The sequence below is a fragment of the Apostichopus japonicus genome, chromosome 7 (genome assembly GCF_037975245.1).
Source record: "Apostichopus japonicus isolate 1M-3 chromosome 7, ASM3797524v1, whole genome shotgun sequence".
NCBI classification, from domain to species: domain Eukaryota; kingdom Metazoa; phylum Echinodermata; class Holothuroidea; order Aspidochirotida; family Stichopodidae; genus Apostichopus; species Apostichopus japonicus.
Window position 1 is genome coordinate 26,366,453 of NC_092567.1, and position 19,442 is coordinate 26,385,894.

General features: G+C 37.2%; 2 protein-coding genes and 2 long non-coding RNA genes across 4 annotated transcripts in view; 2 read left to right on the forward strand and 2 right to left on the reverse strand.

The window, feature by feature from the left end:
- The window catches only part of LOC139969931 (snake venom 5'-nucleotidase-like), a 74,859-nt gene that overhangs the window by 18,297 nt on the left and 37,120 nt on the right, over nt 1-19,442 (forward strand). The window lies entirely within an intron of this gene.
- On the forward strand, nt 1,943-4,375 carry LOC139969927 (uncharacterized). The gene is made up of 2 exons (XR_011793828.1): nt 1,943-2,585; nt 3,458-4,375. It is a non-coding gene; the product is annotated as an uncharacterized lncRNA (long non-coding RNA).
- On the reverse strand, nt 4,274-7,142 carry LOC139969926 (uncharacterized). Its single transcript, XR_011793827.1, has 3 exons — nt 6,737-7,142; nt 5,835-5,994; nt 4,274-5,407 (listed from the first exon to the last, which is right to left on the reverse strand). It is a non-coding gene; the product is annotated as an uncharacterized lncRNA (long non-coding RNA).
- On the reverse strand, nt 12,894-16,737 carry LOC139970191 (uncharacterized). The gene is made up of 3 exons (XM_071975831.1): nt 16,717-16,737; nt 15,098-15,224; nt 12,894-13,915 (listed from the first exon to the last, which is right to left on the reverse strand). The coding sequence occupies exons 1-3, from the start codon at nt 16,720-16,722 to the stop codon at nt 12,894-12,896; spliced, it is 1,155 nt and encodes a 384-aa protein (XP_071831932.1). The 5' UTR covers nt 16,723-16,737.

Consider the following 19,442-nt stretch of genomic DNA (forward strand, 5'->3'; position numbering starts at 1 on the left):
CTTATTTGTCAATTATGAGTCATATCTTATTTCTCTGGTTTTCTCTAATAATATTTTCTTTTGGAGTAAACGTGGATTTTCGTTATATTATATATATATATATATATATATATATATATATAAAGTGTATACTCTCAACTCCCTTGGGGTATATCTTAATTGGGAACAAGACATGAATTTGGGCCAAAGTAAACAAAGAAAGAGATCAAATCGTTCATTAATCAACTTCTTTATCAATCCGATGACGTTTCTTGTTTTGTCAGTTGATTTGTGTCATTAATAATGATTTTATAGCATTGCTATAATATGTAAATCAAAGTGACCTAAGTGGTCGAAAACGTCACAACGTAGCATATGTTTTAATGTCCTCCATTGTTAAGGTGTTCTTAAGTGTATACATTCCTTAAATTTGCATGTGATGAACTAATACGGATTTACACAAGCACGACGAAAATATAAATTATACAACTCGAAGAAATTTTTATGCAAATTCGTATTTTGTACACATCGGATTGTCGCTCGGAACACAACGGTAATACATTTAAAGCATGCATATAATACAAATTATACAAAAGATACAAAAATACTTTTAAAGCATGAAATGCAACTGATACCAAAGAATAGATACATAAGAAACATTTAAATCATAAAATACAACAGATACCACGATACAAAGAGACATTTGAAGCATGCATAAAATACAAAAATACCAAAGATTGTTAGATCCAACAAAGATACAAACAGACATTTAAAGCATGAAATACAACAGAAATCACAGATACATAAGAAACATTTAAAGTATACATAAAGTACAACAGATACCAAAGATACAAAAGAGACATTTAAAAAACACAAAAAAAAAAACAAAAAACAACATATACCAAAGGTTCATGAGAAATTTAAAGCATGAAATACAACAGATGCCACTGATACAAAAGAAACATTTAAAGTTTGGAAAAAAAATACAAAAGCTAGCAGATTGACTGCATGACAAGAGTTACAACTGTTCTTTACAAGATGCACACCAGCTTGTGCCCGACGGACCTTAAAGCATTGCTACCACAGCTTATGTAGTTAGAAGAGCTACCCGCTCCACCCTATCAATGCCCTGCCATGCTCTCACAGTACCCGTTTCCAGAACTCTCTCCGCAGGCAGGACCTACATCCACACTGCAGTACATGTCTGGAACAGCCCATCGGACAGCGTAGTTGGTGCTATTTCTCACAATGGCACACATACCTTCAAGAGCAGGGTCCATGAGCATCTTATTAAATGTGCCCAGGGGCGTCAATCCGATTTGAAACGTGGGGGACGGAATCGATTGGAGTATTCCGGCCGTAAGTACTATCTAAGCGGAGCGCCACCATCGGTTGGCGCGCAGCGTACAAGAAAATTTTTCTTCTGGCAGACCCCTCAGATTGCAGGACACGGCACTTCCCGTGCATTATGGCAGAAAGCAACACCCCTAAAATTGATAAAAATTTCCGGCAATTTTTTTATTTTGGGAAATATTCTCGAAGGAAGTGATCGCTATTATTCCTAAGTTTACCAATTCCTCGTCTCCCAGAAGCGCCAAACATTTAAGATATCGAAACATTTTCGTGTTGGCTGATCCATGATCACCGCCCATCAAGGGCGGCGGAAGCACTTTTAATCTGGGGGGGGGGGGGGCACCAACATCAAAGGGCACTTTGCAGCAATTCGATTGGACTGATGCAGCCTTATATTTAGTACCCTTTACAACTCTTATTGTATTATCTTATTTGTGTACACACATCACTCCATCAACGCCCCCCCCCCCCTCTCAAGGAAAATATGCATATTTGCACTGCAATATCCAATGTGCAATTGGGAAACAAGGAACAAGTTTTCTTTTGAGACAAAATGAGGCGAAATCATGCTAATTGCTAATGTAGGAATCTTCCGCATTGGACTTTATTTCTTGTTAAAGCAGCATTTTGCGTTTGTCCAGAATTTTTCCGTGTCTATCGAGTTTTTATCATAATACGATCACAAAAGACAAAACTAAGACTTTCTCATACTTTTTTCCCCACATCGAACGTTAATTAGCAAGTAATTAAGGATATTATATGATTCTGAGAATTGTGTCTCCCAGACACAATCGACATTAGTATTTATCACATGCAGCTCTACAAACCGCCTATTCAAATTCAACCAATCAGTGAAGAGATGTTTATGTATGACTTGGAGCTTAAAATAGACTCAGTCATTGGCATGGCAATCCCTCAGCGTCTTTACCGTGAGTAAAGTGTACACGCACGTAAGCCTACAGTACGTAGTACTTAGCAAAGTATTTAGTGTCGTATAATTGCTACATGCACACAATACTATAACCTGGTGACGAAGTGACAAAAGAATAAAACAACGGAGAAGCGCTCAAATGGGAAATATAAGTTTTTGAAGAACCTAACTTCACCTGAAAAGAGAAAATGGCGGAAAGCCCAGAAGAAAAAGTGTCACGACACCGTGTCCCTTTCGGGAATCAATGGGAAAGATGGAGCGAAGTGAAGAGGAATTTACATCTGAAGAGTGATTCAGAAGTCACTCGACTTCTACTCGACAGGTAAGCAAAGGATAGAATTGTTCGTTACAATTTTTGTTTACATGATTTAACGTTACTTCTCATTATCGGTGAGAGAAACTGAGACCGAACCTCTGCCTCCACTATTATTACTACAGTATCTAGTTTAGCCTATGCCAGTATAGGGGCCTATACTAAGTCTATAGTACTACTAGTACTAGTATAGTGTACTTAGCCTATTATTTACTAGCACAACCAAGGCCAGTTAGGCTAAACGCTCTTACTTTTCTTACTCTTTCTTCACAGTCATAGTCTTATCAAATTGCAACAAGTTTTTGTTCTTGATACAGTGCTAACTAACGTTCACGCCGACGCATAGATACTTTACACTAGACTTTACAAGGCATGGGCTATGATGGCAGTGATTGCGTATGCAGTAGCCGAAATCACGAGGCCTACGTTCTGGCGGTTCCCGTTAGTTTCATGCCCTAAATAATGTTTGTTTCCTCCCCTAAAAACGTTTCTTACCTCTGTACCTCCTCAATCATGGGGAGGAAATTATCGTTTTTCCAGGGAGGAAGCTGATGAAAGCATATTGGCTAGGCTATGTGGAAACTTGGAAAGAATAAATTTAGTAGGCCTAGGGCCTAAGTGGAATAACTGTAGGAATTTCATTTCATTTCTACCTTTCCTACAAATATCTCTTCCCATATAGCCTAGCCAATTTGCCTCCCTTGAAAAATGTTTCTTTGATTGAAATCGTTATTTTCTCTCCTAAATCAAAAATTACAGTTACTTCAGTACCTAACTCTTTCTACGTAGCCTAGCCAAATGTCTTCTTGCTTGAATTCCTCCCCTGAGAAACAGTACTTTCCTCCCTGAGTGATAGTTTATTTTTGTGATTCTACTTTCAGGTTTACAAGAAATTTCTCAAAGTCTGCAGGCAGATGGACCTGTGTTCCTGTTATGGAAAAGAATAGTTACAAGTACATTCCGCAACTGATGAAGGACATATTTAGACGGAGGCTTGATGATGACAATTCTCAACTAGGACGTGTTGTCGTGTTGTTCTTGCTGAGGATGACCCAAGGCACATCTCGGGTACAATTCGCCCGAGCCAACCTCCATCAGTTTTACAGCTTCTTGCAAGCCATCATAGCAGGATGGGACCAAGTTCTACTGTTGTAATGAGTCAAATCTATAGGTCTTCCTTGCATCAGCAAGTGATATCCTTTTTTTTGGGTGGGGGGGGGGTGGGATGGAGTTGTTGCACAGCTTGTTGCAAGCCACCAGAGCAGGATGGGGCCTAGTTCTACTTTGTAATAAGTCAAATCTATTAATCTTCCTCGCTTCAGCAAGTAATATTATTTGTGGGTGGGGGGGGGGGGGGAGGTTGGAGTGATTGAAACCTGCATGTCTCCTACAACTTTCCAGTAATTTAAAAAGTGGTAGGGGTGGGGGGATTTTTTTCTCAAAGTCATCAGTCATGCCAATTGATCTAAACCATAATGCATGTACTAGTTTGGAATCAGGTTTGGACTCGAAGAACTATTCCTTTTTTTTATTTTATTGTTGTAAAGATCAGCAGACTTATTCTAAGCAAATTCATCAATAAAAAAGGAGCACTTAATTGAACTTGTTATGTGTATTGAAGCTTATTAATGTCCATGTTTCAGAATAAATTAGCACATTAAATTGGAAGATTTTGCAGATTGAAGTAAGAACAGCAGTGAGAGAAACTGTGTTTATTCAAAGCCCTGAATGGTAAAGTCAAAGAACACAGACAATTAGAGAAAAACCATGATTACGTCTTTCAAGAAAAAAATGTAAAACTAATAACATGTCTATAATCTTAGATGATAGTGAAAACAAATCTATATTTGGCAAGGAATACAACTGATCAAGAAATACAGAACTGAATACAAGTGAATGATAAAGTCAAGGAAATAGAGACTATCTTTGACCCAAGATAACTTTGACCTATGGAAAACAATAGAAATCAATTACTCTCCAAGGGCTACATATTAAAGCAGCATTTTGCGTCCTTTTCTATGATATTTCTCAACCTCACTGACTCCACTATGTCATAACGACATACATAACTAGTTTATTTATATAAATCTTACTTCAAATGGTGGCATAAAATTCGAAAAAATTTGTAACTTTCAACTTTGTTTTTCTCCTAAATATTTTCCGTTGGGATCCAAATTAACCTCGCCCATAATATGAATATTCAAACACTACGAACGTGCTGCTTTAAAATGTAACAGTTAACCAACTTCTCTTCTTGAGATATGGCATTAGCACCAATGGCCGTAAGCATAACAATGGGATTATCTACCCACCGAGTGTTATCAACATTTGCCATGAAACAAACTTTCTCTTCTTGGGATATGAACTATTGTCCTCAAAATGACCTTCATGATTAACAAAATGTATTACCTACTCACCAAGGGCCACCTATATAGCAAGTTTGAAGTTCAACCAACTTTCACTTCTTGATATTGTTTATAAGGTTTCAAGAATTGAACATTTGTTGACCTAAAATGACCTTTTACCTCCATTAAAAACAATCTACTTACCAAGTGCTATCTACATAGCAAGTTGGGATGTCCAACCAACTAACACTTCTTGAGATACTGTTTTTACACAGATTTCAAAAATTGACCTCAAATGACCTTTGAACTTGATGAAAAACAATAAGGAACAATAAAGACTACCTATATACCAAGTTTGAATTCAAGCAACTTTTTACTTCTTGAGATGTTGTGTGTACATATATCAAAAAAGAGTGCCGGATGGGTTTCAAGCAGTTGCATTACCAGTTGTCGAGGCTGTTGAACATCTACATTACCAACCATTGCCTAAGAAGAAAAGTGAAGAAAAAAGAGTATCATTTATTTTGCTTAAGTAATAATATCATTGCTTTGGATGATAGACAGCACTGATTGATTGTGTCGCTTTGGGTGTTTAATATACATGTGATATAAGAAGATAGACATAAAATATATTGTTTGAACACTACACCAAGTACTACAAAGTGCTCTGTTTTTCAAAACTTGCTTTCAGACAAACAGTATTTTGCTTCCAAAAAGGATTAGCAAATATAACCCTTTGATAATTGATGTCACTTGAAAATAACTATTTTCAGTATGACAATCTAGCCAGCTACTTATGTTGCTAGTATTCTTTAATTGAGCAAGCCATTCTGTTATTACACTGAGTTTAACTGCTTAAAGAATTCACAGCTGTTACTTTGCAGATCCCACAATTTTGCATATTGAAACGTACCCTTACATTTCCCATTCACTCCTGTTGGCGTTCTTCTACCTGCCTCCTAGCTGCAGCTGCTGTTAGCCGGGTTGTCCCGTTGTCTGGTGTTACCCAGGAGCTAACCTCTCCGTCCTCTACTTCTGCCAGCCCTCCTTGGTGTTTCATCACCAGATGGTTGCTAAGAAGGTAGCAAAAGGTTTCAAATTATAAACATGTCTTTGGATCCACTGCTAAAATGTATTGCTCTCATTTACTGGTGACATATGACTAGATGCTATTTATCACTTTCATGGAATGGTTGTACACTTTACTATGAAATTTATACAACAGCAGACATTGCATGTTGCCCTAGGTTTCAGTTTCCCGACCCGTTAGTTCCTCCCCTGAAAATGTTAGTTTCCTCTACTAAAAACGTTACTTTCCTCCCCTACATCAAGGTAGTAAAGTACCGCATTCAGGTTAGGAAACTAATATGCTTGTTGAATGAAACTTAAAAAAAGGGTTACTTACTACACTCACGCATAATCATAAAAATCGCCTAAATCATCAATTGCAATTACTACAGTTTTGCAAAGCACTTGCTACAAAGCACTACTTAAATCTCCACATGGCCTAGCCAGTATGCCTTATTGCATTCCCTTATGAGAAACGTTACTTTCATCTCCTGAAAAACGTTATTTTCTCCCATGTTGTGAGAGGAGGAAGCTAACGTTTTTCAAGAGATCCGGAAAAAAGGCCCCCATTGCGATACACTCATAGCTACATTGCTTTTAGTGCAAAATTCACAGCGTGTACATAACGTTATTCAGGCCTAACCAGTGTAAGTCACCACACACTAATAGGTCTGATTGTACTACAATAACTAGCCTATGTAACACCGAGTAGAGTGATACAATATCGTTCTAGAGAATGTTACGTACCGATCGAGTTCTTGCTGGTTCAATGACTTTCTCTCTTATGTATCCTTGCTACAAAGCTGGTTTTATTTTCGCGGAGCGACGAATTTTCTTGGGTTTTTAGGGCATCGTATGCAATGAGATATGCCGTAAGTGTCCCTTCGCGCAATACGTACATCTCCTCAGCTGATTCTTGTTTACTGTTTACCTTGCTATTCAAAGTACCTTTTCCGTTATACATATTCACGAGGTTCCTTTATGTGGGAGGAGTCTATCGAAGTCAAAGATTCAAAATACGAAAACCAGAAAATGTCATATTTTTGCACTTTTCGGGAATAGTTTGAGTTGAAACTTTACAGTTAGCTTAGTTTACGTCATTGGTATAGTATCGGATATAGTATATAGTATTGGAAAATCTCGAGAATCAACGCAAAATGCTGCTTTTATCTTAACAAATTTGCTTCATTCGAAATAGCTTTGAGTTTGACCCACAGAAATTCACTAAGAGTCAGAGGCGTAGCCAGGATTTGCAAAGTTGTATACGTTAGACTATCTGAGCGGAGCGCCACCATCAGTTGGCGCGGAGCGTACAAGAAAATTTTTGGTTTTACAAACCCCTCAGATGGCCGGAAAAAGGCCCTTCCCGAGTGTTCATTCTGGTTCCCTGGCCTCTTGCTAACTTGAGACACCTCAATTTTTATGTAGAAAATGGGCACATTTTTAACTTGGGGAAAAGTGGGGGCACGTGCCCCCTGTGCCCCCGGTTCCGCCGCCCTTGCCGCCCATGCCAGTGAGAAGTGGTGACTGGGTGAAGAAAAAGCCATGCCGTTTGAAAACATGGGAAGAAAAAGTGAAAGTAGCGAAACCTAAGGTAAACGCGCGATAACGAAGTGATTATTTTCCAGGTTAATTGAGACTGTATCAAACGCGAGCTTAGGACAAACATATTCGAAGGTAATGAATGGCATTAGTAATGGCATTACTAATCCCGATATGTCGTCTTTGAGGTGTGTGGAAAATCCGCAACGACCATCAAAGAGCAATTGAATATTTAGTCTACTTTTCGATTTCGAAAACGCTTTTTTTTTAAATTATGACAAAATTTTATGACACCTTTGATTTTTTTGGGGGGGGGGGGCTGTGCCCCGGGCCCCAATGGGCACGACGCCACTGACCCCAGGGCCTCAGATATAGGCCCATTGCAGGGGTGGGCAACCTTTTGAATGAATGGGCCAGATTTTAGGAGTGAAAGATTGACAGGGCCGCACCTAACCAACGGCCTGCTGCTGATTTCAAACCTTTGATTCCGAGGACGTTCAAGCAATAGGTGTGTGTACTTAATCTGTATTCACAAAACCATAATGTCAATACAGTCCTGTTGATAGTTAATGGTGATAATAGACCAACCTGACATCATCATAGGTGCAGATAAATTCTAAGCAGCTAGCTCGTTTTTGGTGATGATGCAAAATAGATTGATTTTTTTCTTTTCCTTGAGACATCTCACGGGCCGCAAAAAAAATCACTGGCGGGCCGCATGTGGCCCGCAGGTTGCCCACCCCTGGTCTATAGGAACGATGTCCCAAAATTTCCCCGGACATATAGGCGAAGGAAGCTATCCGCCGCGACTGCATGTGAGTTTCTCGACTTTCTGTCCTGGGAGTCATACCACAAAATGGTGCATTTCCTCATACGCCATTATTAATAATTTAAATAACTAACTAATAAGGCACAGCCCATATCCGAGTTCGTATAGCGAGCTTAGTGCAAATTTGGCGCCAGCATGTTAAACCAGGTTGCTAGGTCTACGAGAATACATTTACATGAAATTTGAAAACAAGGATAGCAAGACAAACCACTTTTATTATGTTTTCAGGACCTCACACATGCGCATGTATCGTCAGACTTAGAATAGGTCCCATGTGAGTGGTGGCTAAAGTGATGAAGGCATGAAAATAAATCAGTGGTTGTTCGTTGGAGTCCTCAAGCAAGTTACCTCGGTTGCTAGGTGGATTTGCATCTGGTTATCGGGTGAATTCTGGTCGGAGCGTACTATGTAACAACCATGTACCCAGGGACGTAGCTAAGGCCTGATGATTGGGGGGGGGGGGGTGTAGTGGCTGAAAATCGGTTTTGAAGCCAGAAAATTCCAACTGCTGCTTTGTACCCCCCACCCTCCCGCCACTCGTCAACGACACGGTCAGTGTCAGTCAGAAAACCCAATCTTTCGCGACTGCACTTCTGTTACGAACTTGTTGCGATACATTTGTACCCACTGGCACTCATTTCAAAAACTTATTGGCCCCCCCCCACCCCAACCAAATATTTTTTGTGAAATTCGGGCAATATGCTGATAGCTTTTTTGATAATTTTCGATGTGTTTTTCAGTGGTTATACTGATATTATTATTACCCAACAATTATCACCAATACGGAAGGGTAATAAGACGGAAAATGATTGTATGCTATTTGCATGCGAAGTAAAAACCGATGCATGCCTGTATGATATGCACATGGTCATGCGTGATGCGCGCGTAGCGCGCGAAAAATTTTGGTTATATTTTTCGGGAAAGTCGTTACAACCCCCCTCCCCCCCCCCCAAAAAAAAAACAAAAACAAATTGGGCTCCTACGCCTATGACGGTAGTTCTATTAGGCATTTTTTTGTAGTATTCAAAATCATAAAAAGTTTTGTACGGTGGAGTATAAGAATCGCGAGAAACAATTTCCCAAAGTGGCAAGGAAAACGTGGTAAATATGACAGGTTAAAGGTCAATTTTGACCGAAATTTTTAAATTTTTTTTAGGTCATGCACAATCACAGGGATACATGAAATGGCCTAGATAAACTAAAGTGCGACAGTCGGAAATTCCGACTGTCGCACTCCAATTTTCCAACTAGCGTCAGTTTTACCATGGCTTGGGGTGAGACACACCCGCACCCCCTCTAACGACGTCCCTGCGCGGTGAATATGGAACACGATCACATAGTCAGCCTCTGTTGAGTCATGGTGCTTGGTAGCCTTGTCTTCAAACGCCTCAAAGCACTAAAAGATCTCTCGGCTTCCTTCGAACTGGCGGAGGAGACGAGGAGCAACCGCTAGAGAGCTTCGACTTCCCCAAACATAGCCCGTACCACTGGATTCATCAACTTGAATATTTGTCTATACCCTTCAACCGACGACGAATGGAACTGGCCTCGAAATAAAGGCAGACTAAGCTTAAGATTGTTGGAGAGCTCAGGGTACCAACTCACGAGATCTGGGTGGAATTCTCCATTCAGCAACATTGAGTGATATTTGGGGATATGAATCCTAAGATGTGTAAACCCTCACCAAATAGAGCCACGACACTACTCTTTTTCCAAATGTTTGGGGGGGGGGGGACATTTGATATTGTTTCCCCCATCCATCGAAATGTGGGGGGACGTGTCCCCCCGTCCCCCCTGGATTGACGCCCATGAATATGCCTGATGCCTATATGAACCCTTGACCTCATTAGTAGTTCCTAAGCTGCTGTGAACCACTGATTGGCCCCTTGTGGATTTCTCTTATAGTGCCTCACAGCCTATATCAGGTCTTGACTTATGTCAATCTTCATGGACTATTGTTCACTCTAGTTTTTATAAAAAAAAAACAAAAATAAATCATAAACTGTAATATAATATATGCCTTTAGATGTTATCAAAGTCAGTGAAAAGGAAGCAGCAACTGGGCAATTTAACATATTTGTCAAGATGTAACGAAGCTCGTATAACTCGACAAAATAATATAGAAATGAAAAATTGAGTTTTACTTATACACCAAATCTACAACTCGCATCTCCCTTCAGAACCAACTCGATATATGCCGTCTTTGTGTATGCGTTGCTGTTGCTTCTAGAAGTAACATCAAATGAACAAAAACTGGTACCATGAAACAAATGATGCACTGGACGAAGCGGCCATTATTATTTGTTAGTACTATTATTGTTATTATTATTATAATTATGATTAATCTGCATCCGAAAATTATATTTCGTTTAGACAAAGCTCATAATGTAAATATTTGCAGTGAATAAATTTAAGTAAATAATTCTACATTCATGTTGACAATTGAGTTCAATTAAAGAGAAGGAAACTGCACGAAATGACGTAATATGAACTGAAAAATAAAATAATAATAATAATAATAATAAAAATAATAATAATAATAATAATAATAATAATAATAATAATAATAATAATAATAATAATAATAATATTAATAATAATAATAATAATAATAATAATATTAATAATAATAATAATAATAATAATAATAATAATAATAATAATAATAATAATAATAATAATAATAATAATAATAATAATAATAATAATAATAATAATAATAATAATAATAATAATAATTTATAGTATTTTAATGCAATTCGGGCTAGCTCTATCTCTCAGCATATCTATAAAATGTATTTACATCGTTTACCAAAAGTTCCGACTGCAAGAGAGAAATGGAGTTGCTCCTTTAAAGATCTGACCAAAAAGACTGGGGCAGGTTTTTTTAATTTTCCATACTACACTGTATTAGATGCACAGCTCCAATACTTTCAGTTTAAATTTTTACACCGTATAATTGCAACAAATAATCTATTAGCGTTGATGGGTATAAATGATACAGAGGTTTGTTCCTTCTGTAACAGAGAAACTGAGAATATCGAGCATCTTTTTTGGGACTGTAATTTTACTGGGTCTTTCATATTAGACGTAGAAATCGGTTTTTAAGGCAACAGTTCTTCTTTTCAAAACGAAATATTTTTTTTCGGGTACGGGAATGGATATAGTCACCCATATAATTTTCTTATAATACACATGAAGTATTATATTTATGATTGTAAGCGAAATAAGAACTTACCAAATATTTGCGATTTTTTCTATAAATTTAAGTTTGCAATTTATGTTGAACGTTATATCCATTCAAAATCAAGTAAGTGTAAAAAAGATAAAGTAAGTTATATTCAATTACAACATGCATTTTCTGAATGCCCAGAGTTGTTCCGTTCTTGAAATTTCATTAAAACATCTTCTATGCAAGAATTGAAAAAGGTGATTATAATTATAACAATATGTATATGCTATTTTGTTTTAAAAGAAAATATGCTGAATAAATGAAGGGAAAAATAATAATAATATTAAATATAATAATAATAATAATAAAAATAATAATAATGATAATAATAATAGTAATGATAATAATAACAATGATAATGATGGTAATGATAATAATGATGATAATGATGATAATGATGATGATGGTGATGATGGTGATGATGGTGATAATGGTGATAATGATTAAAATGATGATAATGATGATAATGATGATAATGATGATAATGATGATTATGATGATTATGATGATAATGATGATAATGATGATTATGATGATTATGATGATAATGATGATAATGATGGTAATGATAATAATGATGATAATGATGATAATGATGATGATGGTGATGATGGTGATGATGGTGATAATGGTGATAATGATTAAAATGATGATAATGATGATAATGATGATAATGATGATAATGATGATAATGATGATTATGATGATTATGATGATAATGATGATAATGATGATAATGATGATAATGATGATTATGATGATTATGATGATAATGATGATAATGATGATAATGATGATAATGATAATAATGATGATAATAATGACAATGATGATAAAAAGAAGTAAACATAAGTGAGAAAATAATAATAATAATAACCCACCACATCCTCAGCTTCACCCACGCATAGAAGGAAATGCGTAAACAGGTAATTAGGCTCTATATTGGGTGACTATGCTTAACACTATTATATGTTATTTTAATTTGACTATTGAGAGGAGAGGAGAGGAGGAGAGAGGAGAGCGGAGGAGAGGAGAGGTCAGGGGAGCTCGGTATTCGCATTCCGGACGTATTTGATTGATCAATGAATATGAAAGAGGTATCAATTTAGGGGACAAATATGACAGTAATTAATAGCGGGGTAACACCCAACAGCTTCGTCGCTGCCAGACAAGCCCCACCCCCCCCCCCGCCCTTGCATTGACGAAAACTCACTTTACATATTACTGTAGGTGTTACAGTAACTACATAAATTAAAGAAATGGTTGGTTTTTGTCAGTTCAATTGTGAGTATTAAGCTATATTACTTAACAGTGTGTCGGCAACATTCAAAGGGATAAAATGAAAAAACCCAAAATCCTATTATGTTCCCCACCATACCACCAAGCATTCCAAACAAAATCTCAATCCATGTGCTCTTTGCTGCAGGCCATATTTTTTCTCCCTGTATGCAATCCAGCACCGGAACACTGAAAAGAATAGCACATAACACCAACATTACAGATTGTGCGGTAGCTTTTAGTGCAGCAGAGCGCAAAGCATGTTTCTTGACAATGAAATCAGTTTGTTTGGAATCATGACAACACATCATACTTATTACCACAATCAAATATATCAACTCAGAAATGACCAGACACAACATGCCGACCCAATGATTATTGCTATCGCCAGCAGATTCTATCCCTTCCGAGATAGACATTACAATTGTCACGTGTAAAAATATTGCCACAATCTTACGGATCCAGGCTTGCACTGAAACTTTAAATTGGAACACTTGATTGGAGCGATGCAATCCGGTCTTACAGAAAGATGCAAAATGCTCACAATTATCGGAAAGTGGACAATATCCATAATTTCCTAGGCGCGCTTTAGCTCTCATCAAAACCAACTCGGGTGGATTTTGATTCTCAACTTCCTCGGGATAATAAGCCTTGTACATCGGACTCCAACAGCAGTTTCCACGCAGATCCCATTCCTTTCTTGTTCCTCTGGCAATGCTACTACATGACTGAACGTCAGATGACCACTCTATCACCTTAATAGAATCATATTTGACTTCCTCAACGATGGCATGGTGCCAGTATCCCAGAAATGGTCTCAACCATGCCACGTGATCTCCTGGTTTCAATCCTACAGCCGTTTTGTTTATATTCTTCCACTGAATATAGCTACCAGTATCCGAAACCTGCATACACCAGAAGGACGGTACGATGTGGTGTGCAACATGTTTATATTCATCGGTGGCTAGTTGATTCTTGTTCATGGAATTTGAAAGCCATTCTTCCTTGCAGTGGAGACAGTAATATCCCTTAACGTTTAATCCTTCTGCGGGAAAATGAGTCATTTCATTTATTTACGGTCAAATATGTTCCTTCAATTATGCTTAGTTTTGAATATTTTGCTAACATCAGCTATATCACACCATTTAGGTGTCCCGAACACCTGACAGTATCTTTCAAAAATGCTCACCGTACACAATGATTCCTAAATAGATATGCACTAAATTAGCTACCGAAGTAAAATGTCGGCTTCATTGTAGACATGTTTTCAATATAAGTATAAGATAACCCTAATTCGGTATGATTTGACAAGATGGATAAGCAGCTAAATATCCGAAAACTCAACATGTCAACACATCCGAAACTCAACATGCCGTCTTATTGTAACACATCGTAAAACTCAACATGCCAAGTTATTTTAACACAGTAACGATACATATTGCATGCCCCGCCTGGACCTCCGTATTCAACAGATAGCGGACTTTGTTTAGAAAAAAATCCCTTTAGATAGAGTCTGGGCACGAAATCCACATAACTTGATCCACTATTAACCCCAAACCCGTTGCATAGAGACTGTAACCATGTGAACATGACAATGTTACGTAAAGTGAGTATCACGAGTCTATTGGACAGGGAATACATACTCATGGGCGTAGGAGCCCAACTAGATAAGGGCTGTAACGATCTGCCCGAAAAAAAGTTACCAATATGGAAAAGTGAACTGGTGAGATCCCCCTCACCTTTGAGCATTTTTTTAAAAACAAATTAAGGGTACTTAGATGAATAATGGTGTAATCATTTGAAGTAAATTCATATCGAAGAAATTTCACTTTATAGACTAGTCTGCCAACATATTTCTGTATAAAAGTGCCACCAGATTAGTCTGGCGAGATTAGAACGTTAGACTAATTACATGAGGCTGAGTTCTATAAGGAACTACTGACTCTCATCAAACATGATTATTGCTGCTTATTTTGTTGTTGTTGCTGTGCCCGAAACAACATCAACATATTGCACGAATTTTTACGGTCACTATCTTGTTGTTGGCTGCAGCCCCCCCCCCCCAAACCCTCTCCTCCCCCTCCTACGTCTATGTAGATATAGCAATGTATAACAATATGAAGAGACGGATAACACCTCACTGGTCAGAATTTGGTAAATGATATACTGTGTACCAAATATATATAACACATGATTACATTATATTAACCAAAGACAGAAACCATACCTCCGTATGCTTCGATTTGCATCTTCATACATCCAGTCTTTTTGTGGTGATCTTCAATCAACTTTTTTTTATCATCCTGGAATATACCATAAGTGTATATACTCGTAGGGTTATACTTCATATTGATCTTGGGAAGATTAAACAATATAATTATTCAACATGTGACAGAGAAACGTGACAATTGTTAGCATGTGACAGCGACAATGTGCCAATTGGTAACATTCTAATGTAGGTTGATTTGTTTTGTTCTTTGTCTAAGAGAAATCTACAATATCATAACAATTATACTAGATCCAAGCCCCTTCTGTCACAGCTCTTTATATCCTGCTTTTTGTTTCCCAATTATAAAATTATTCTCCTCTCAATTGATTTAAATAACATGTTTAATGTTTGTTTTCTTCACCGATAGCTCATCTGTCAAGAAACAGCATAAGCATGTTTCTACTCAGCCAAAGTCAATTACGTAATTATAATACTAATATTTTCATCGTGACGTCATCACCACTATCAATATGCACTTTACATAATGTTACACTAGATGTGTGACAAATCATTCTTCAAAACCAGAAACGAAAATGCAAGAAGCCACATCAAGTAATAGAATAGTCACGACAAATACAAAAATTTATTAAGTTAAGGACAGTTAATCAAAATAAATGATTGAGTGATTAAAAGATAAGTTTTCAGTAAATCAACCAAGCAGAGCGTTCCATATGCGTGGTGAAATGTCAAACGTAATGTCGCTATGTAGAAGTATATAAGCAAATCATAAAATATGAAGAAGTAAACAATACTACGATTGTAACAAAATCGGTGTGAAACATCATGTTCTTAACATATATATTCGCGAGCGTTCACGCACAGGTACTTACTTTTATCAATACAAACTAAAAAGACTCTTGCATTACCTGGAGAACTTGAACGGTTATGATCCTAGCTAATGGACGATACCCTAAACATATTGGCCGAGATATAAAAATATCCACAGAAGATTTACAAAGAGGACTGATACGTACAGATTTAATTTGACATCAAAGCCAACGTCGGTGGATATTTCGTCTATGAATATGATAGGTATGCAGTGCTCCTTGAACTTGTAGCTTCACACTAATGACAGGGAATAACGGTTGTTCACCTGGAACACAACCTATAAAACTCATGGTGTTGTTTACTCCAAGGTGGTGTTTGCTCTAAGACTAAGTGTTTACTCTAAGACTCAGACTTTAGCTCCATCTGTTTGTGTATATCTCCTCCAAATATTGATTGCTGATGAATGTATCACCGCCACATTATGAGAGGTAGCACACGCCATATATTTGCCGCAATTCACTTCCAAACTGAATTATCAAATTAGTGTGGTTCCTAAATCCTTGTAGAAGTTGTCCCTAGCTTACCTTGCTTAATACCCTATTGAATAGCTGACACATTGGTCAGTCATGGCCCACCTACAAATGTCCCTATTATGATTTGTAACATTTTACCTTCGAGGCCCAATTTTTTCGTCACTTTTAAACCAGCCTCTTTACTCAAGTAAACAAATGTCCTATACGCTGCACTTTGAAGGCCCAAAGTGGACAGATTGTCTCAATTGGCCATAAGTTTGCATCACGTGTACTTACATTCATGCTTTATAGCATTCAATCTATAAAGCAAAAACAAAACAATCCTTGATAACATTAACTCAGACAGATGTCCTTTGATGTCTTTTGGCACTTTTCCTGAGAACCAACAGGTGGAGTGATGATGGTGCTATTGAGTGTATGTAACCGTTACATCTGCAACAAAGTATATGAAATAAGTTTCGCTGAGAACAGCTTAGTGTGGTGATCACGCAAACTTTTGTTGTGTTGTAACCTTATGATGTGATGGACCTGTATTTGCTAAAAATGAATATGATAATTGTATGGCATAGCATCAGTGTCAACTATCCACCAAGGGGTACAGTTCACCTATATATATATATATATATATATATATCTATATATATATATCTATATCTATATCTATATCTATATCTATATATATATATATATATATATATATATATATATATATATATATATATATATATATATATATATATATATATATATATATATATATATATATATATATATATATATATATATATATATATATATATGAAAGAGCGGATGTTGACATGCTTGGTGTATATGATGAATTGTAGAATATGAGACTTCAACAAGCACAGTAAGAAATTATACAAAGTTGTATGTTCCAATATTTCGCCGGTTAAGGCTTTATCAAGGAATGAGATGCAAACTACCGACTCCGTGTATATAATTAAACACTTTACAACCAATTCCCCTGAGCTGAAACGCACCAGCGAACAAACTGTATTCGGAGCGCACAGACGGACCGGCAAAAGGCGAAAATATTAAATATCCAATTGACGTCCAGCACAGCCATTCATTAAGTTTTGCTGGCTTTAATGGTAAGGGCTTCGATTATTTTTCTTTCACTGATATTGGGTAAGTTGCGATGTAGAATTTGCCAATTGATGTTTTTTCCAGATTTCGGATTTATATTGTGAGTTTGTAAATGAGTCTATATAGTCTGTTTAGTCACACGTAGATGTTCTTTTATTCTCGTTCCAATGGTACACCCCGTTTCGCCGATGTATATTGACGTCAATATACATCGGCGAAACGTGATAATTATTTATGTAACTCAAGTTCTCCAACAAATTAACTTCCTCCTGCACCATGCACGGTCGCAACAGCTCACTTTCCTCTCTATTAATTTTCCCATCGCAAATTATCTTTAACACCCTTCTTAAACCTCCAAAAAACCTCAAACACACATTCCATCTTCTCTCTTTCCACTAGTATCAGTAAGAGATCATGCTCTCCTATTAGATTTCTTTGTTCCTTACCCAAGATATTGTATAGTAATTACTGAACTAATTTAAATTTCCCAAAATCCCCTGTACTGTTGCTATGACCAATCGCCAGCTCATTATTCTGCAGGAAATTTAGTCACCATATGCATGACGCAGTGTGGCGTCGATTGTCTCTTGAATTATCACAGATAAGCTGTGTTGACACAGTAATCCCAAAGATGTTCTTCCTTGTAGAACCGCCTTTCCTTGGTACACCCAGGGAGCTGCTACTCTAACGGCAGCTCCCTTGTACACCCATGGAGCTATAAACTGTTTATAGCTCCATGGTACACCCTGGCGATGCACTTAGACAGTACACATGTTGAAACAGTACACCCTAACGATAACAATAGCCAGTTCACATGTTTAAACAGTACACGTCTGCTAAAAAACATTGGGCAGTACACCTGTTTACACAGTAGCGATAAACGTAGGCCATGTACCAGAGATTAGTATATAAGACAGCAAAAAGTAATCAGTTATGAGAATAAAACACAATATAATAATAAGCTATGCATAAAATTCAGTAAAGCAGCTAATTATTCTAATCATAAAATAAAACTGTAAACAATCACCTGCTGGTTACACTTATTTAATTTTAATTTTTAAGTGGGTACCCGAATCACATGTAAACTAAATCTGCGAAGTAGTTTAGCATTTACGACGCTGAAAGGTCGTAATGGTAGGTTAATGTACTTTGTCTGTCCTTATATCAGTTTGAGTAAAAAAGCGAAACTAAATGTTGACAAATATTTAAAGTACAATAAAAGATAAAACAAAACATACATCATTTATCTTGATAAGGTAATTGTGTCAAAGTCAATTGTCAAATATTTACTTAGTTTAATGACGCATGCATGAATACAATCGAAAATAATACATCAACGCCACGAACTTGTTTTACAAAGCGTGGATGATGGGTTCAATAGCTCATGATCAGTGACGTGAGTAAAGAGGGAGAGGGTAACCTGTGGGTTTCAAGCATTTTCTCTACATCCAGGGGTAGGAGCCAGGGGGGGGGGGTACTGGGGGAACGTCCCCCGCTTTTTTTTGCCAAATTCGCAAATGTGCCCTACTGGCAAATCAAATGTGCCCCTGTGATGAAGAACTGTCTTCATCTATATGTCTAATATAGCCTATATATAGCTTTAACTGAATAATTAGTGTCAACCTATAGTCTTGTTCAAGATTTACCGGACTTGGATTCAATGGCTGTAGAGGTTATATAATTTTCAGTCCTCCCCTCCTTTAAGCTCCCCACCCTTCCCCACCCTCCCTCACCCTTTCAACAACCCTTTCAACTCCACAGAACAAAATAAAGTAGTTATTATCACAACCTTGCGTGTAGACCAAGAACAGATCTACTTTTTTATAAACTAAACTTGACTCAGAATGTATAATTTCTAGTCTAACATTTAAACGAAAATCCTCGTGAACAACCCT